The sequence below is a fragment of the Monopterus albus genome, unplaced genomic scaffold (genome assembly GCF_001952655.1).
Source record: "Monopterus albus unplaced genomic scaffold, M_albus_1.0 scaffold20.1, whole genome shotgun sequence".
Taxonomy (NCBI): Eukaryota; Metazoa; Chordata; class Actinopteri; order Synbranchiformes; family Synbranchidae; genus Monopterus; species Monopterus albus.
Genome location: NW_018127900.1, coordinates 4045240 through 4048926, shown reverse-complemented (window position 1 = coordinate 4048926; position 3687 = coordinate 4045240). Strand labels below are relative to the sequence as shown.

The 3687-nt window shown below is 38.5% G+C and overlaps 1 protein-coding gene across 1 annotated transcript in view; it reads right to left on the bottom strand.

The window, feature by feature from the left end:
- The window catches only part of tars1 (threonyl-tRNA synthetase 1), a 26229-nt gene extending 22792 nt beyond the window's left edge, over window positions 1–3437 (bottom strand). Inside the window, exons 1-3 of the mRNA XM_020593759.1 lie at window positions 3112–3437; window positions 2170–2247; window positions 1218–1408 (exon numbers count right to left, since the gene is read on the bottom strand). Of these exons, the coding sequence (XP_020449415.1) occupies window positions 1218–1408; window positions 2170–2247; window positions 3112–3171 (329 nt within the window). The 5' untranslated portion in view covers window positions 3172–3437. The remainder of the gene's footprint in view (window positions 1–1217; window positions 1409–2169; window positions 2248–3111) is intronic.
- Between the last annotated feature and the right edge of the window lie 250 nt (window positions 3438–3687).

Genomic DNA, 3687 nt, shown 5'->3' with positions numbered 1-3687 from the left:
CAACAGCCACACACCTTGACTTTTCCTCATGTTTTGACTATCGTTATGGTCAGCTGCAAGCTGGCATATCAGGTGACGTCACGGTTTGACGTGCCTGCGTAGTATGGGGCTAGCCCAAAATGATTAAAATTATATAGGTTTCTTGGTCCAGGATCTTTCATCTTTCCAAGCTGCCTGCGCGCAGGTTTGGTAGTGAGAGAGATCTGGACGTGTGATGTTAATTTTACCTGTGATCCTCTGAATAAACCAGTACGGTTATTTTTTATAAAATCTAAAGTGGTCTACTTCGTCTTTTTGTGAGTTCCTGGTTTAAAAGAGCCGGAAGGAGCTTTGTACAAAAACAGAGCTTATAATACATTGCTATAACTCTAAGCCACACACAGAATGAAAGCTTTCTGAAAGGTCGCTGTCTTGAACTGGTCATGTGACACTAACATCATCATCACCAGTAATACTGTAGATGTAGTTTGGCTGGTCTTACAAAGTGTGTGCTGGTTTGACACACCTATATACTGTGCCCTAGCAGGAGATTAAGGGATGCTGTTAACAGTACAATGCCACACCTTTGAAGTTTAAAATTACAATACAGAACTTACTAAATGCCTTAAGAGAATTTTATGACCTAAAAACAGGCTTACAGGCCATTAAAGGTTAAATGCATCAGCCATATACACCAATGTACTCATGGCATGATAAAGAAATAATAATGCAATGATGGGCAGTGCTTTTAAGTCATATGGAGCAACAATGGCATCCGCTCTTACAAAGATGGTAACTTTACTGTGCAATCTGTTTATTTTTGGTTTTCAGTATGAAATCTGTTTAGTTAACCTTTATTTTACCAGGGGAAGCTCCATTTTCCAAGGGAACCCTGGAAGATGATGACATTAATTACTATTGGTACCTACTGCATATTGGACCATGCTGATAAAGAGATAATTCTCAGACTATTCAAAGTTTCTTCTGCTTCTAAAACTAATGATGTTTACTGTCAAAGTATTTCCTTGTCTTCGGTGAACCCATCTAAAGTGGGTGTCATTTCCAATTACTATTTTCATAATGTGGGCATTGTAAAGTATTTTCAAACTGTAACAGTCATTGCAGGCTCTACATAAAAATATGACAGATAATCTTTCTGTGCTGCATAAAAGTGAAGTGTCACAATTAAAAAGCCACAATTACATATTGCTGGATATCAACCCTATCATCACGCTGACCTGATTCCACAGGCCACCTGGTATGGTGTGGTCTTCCAAGAGTCAGCCTCCACCACCTTTCCATCGGGCAGGGTCACCTTGATGGTGCGGCTATCCCTCGCAGCCCTCTCTGCTATCAGAGCATCATGCTCGGCTTTCAGCGTTGCATACAATGTAAGACGATCCTGGATGTACTCAGGTGGTGGTGACAGCTGATTAGAAGCAAAAACGGTGTGAGTAAATATGGGGCAGGGGATAATGTAGTCACTGTGCATATAGTACAGTACATTTCATCTGATAATGATCCATACAAATGACTTGCTAATACTCTTATGTGTTCAGACATGAAACTATGATTGTCAAGACAAGGTATACAGAAAAAGGCAGTAAATTTTTTTCCATGAATGGCAACTGCATTCTTCTTTGTTTAATTATATAATGAACATCAATACAACAACAGTGGACACAGACACTAGTGGGAAACTGAAAGCAAAACTTGATACTTAGAATATAATATATGTTTTAGTTTGCTGAAATATTTTAAGCTTTGAAACTCAACTGTAGCATTGCTCATACTACTTTGTTGTGACATCAATGTTTCTGTTTCTCCCCTTTATTTATTAAAAGAACAAAAGGCAAGGCACCAGACACTGTATTGTAAAAATGTATAAGTATTTTGGGAAATACAGTCAGCACAAGAGGTCTCTGCACTGAATTGTTTGAATTTACATTGAGGAGACTATACAGTACAGTGTTGCCAGAATAATGTGGACTAGACATTAAAACATTCACACAAAAACAGAAATGAGCACGAATTTCTGCAAAACATCTATTAGATCCGTGAGCATTCAATGACAGATTTACACAAATACTGGACATCATCATTTTAATTTATTCAAAAATAAGAAATTAAAAAATGTCTAACATCATCATCTGCCTGCAGTCATTTCTGGAACTTGATTTTGCAACTTACCTCAGCCCTGCCTACAGAGTCTCCAGAAACACCTTTAGCCTTCTTCTTTCCTCCATCTTTATTGATTTCAGTTCCTCTCTGTCCAAAAAAGGAAAGACAAATCACACCATGAAATTAGTGAGTTAGTCTAGTTTTTCAAGAAGAAAAGAAAAATGTATTTCCAAGCTGATTCAGATACAAGCTGCACACTGTTTTTACACAAATGAGAAAGGCACACACGCTTGGCAAAACAACAATAACACCATAAAAATATCATCATATTACTCTAATAGGCCTTGCATATCATAAGCAGCTAGAATATGACTTAAGACCTTTCAGAAAACATGCTGGGGAAATCCAGCATACAAATGACCCAAAGATAATTTATAAATATTTCACGCCACCTCCATGCTGTACCTACCAAACGTACTACAGTAGTAACTTGTAGGAGTACAAACATTTTAAAAGTGAGCTTTATATAAAATAACCCCAGCTTGGTCCACTGAGTATGTGCTAATTTGCAAAAAGAACATTCATACAAAGCACTATGTATTGTTCTAACTTGTGCAAGCCTACCGAGAAGCAGTCAAAATTTAAAATTCTTGAATTTTGAACCGAGTTTGTAGCAAGGCCATCTCCCCTGCCATACTGAGCTAGGCTATGTGTTAAAGCTAACTGTTACGTGTCACAGCAAACTAACGTTAGCTCACTGGGTTCGCTTAACTGCAATATGACAATTTACAGCCTAAACAGCTTACAACAAAAATTGAACTAATGCTTCTGTCACCATGATAGTGACATTTAAAGTAAAACCAACATAACGTTACTAACATAAGCTAACTAGCCCAAATGTTAGCGCCACATAGCTGGTGGCTAAATGACAGCATGAGTGTAACAGATTAGGCTAGCTGCTAGTTTGCTAATATGACTTTAACGTAGCCGGTCACAAAAGGGAAATATCACCTTTTTTCCATCGTCGACTTGCAATTCGCTCATTTTGTCCACGACCGTCTGCTCAGCCATAACAAATGAAAAGCTACCTCAGTTTAAGAGATAACTTCAGCAAACTATGAACAGTCAGGATGCCGGGTGAAAGCTGATGACGTTCCCCGGATATTACAATTCTGATGCAACACCACTCCTCGACGTAGTAGGTGGTGCTTGTATGACAGAGGTTTACATCAGCTGTTAGACTTTTACAAGTCAATTTATTACACCCATACTCTTTAGTCTTACAGCCCAGTGCATGATTGTAAGCATATGCTGCAAGACTAGGCGCTAACATTAGTCTGTTTTGGATTGGTGACCACCGTCCCCAAACAGGAAGCGTAAAATTATATATTATGATAAGGCCACTATTATTTTTTTTCTATTAATGTTCCAGTTTTCATCTTATTTTTTTACAACAGTGGTTAGTTGAACTTTGTTGACATGCCTTTTCTAATTTTTACATCAATTATGCTGGATCTTTCATTCTAATTGGGGGGGCGGAGCGGAGCCAATCCAGGCCGGCAATCGGGCGAAGGCGGGTACACCCTG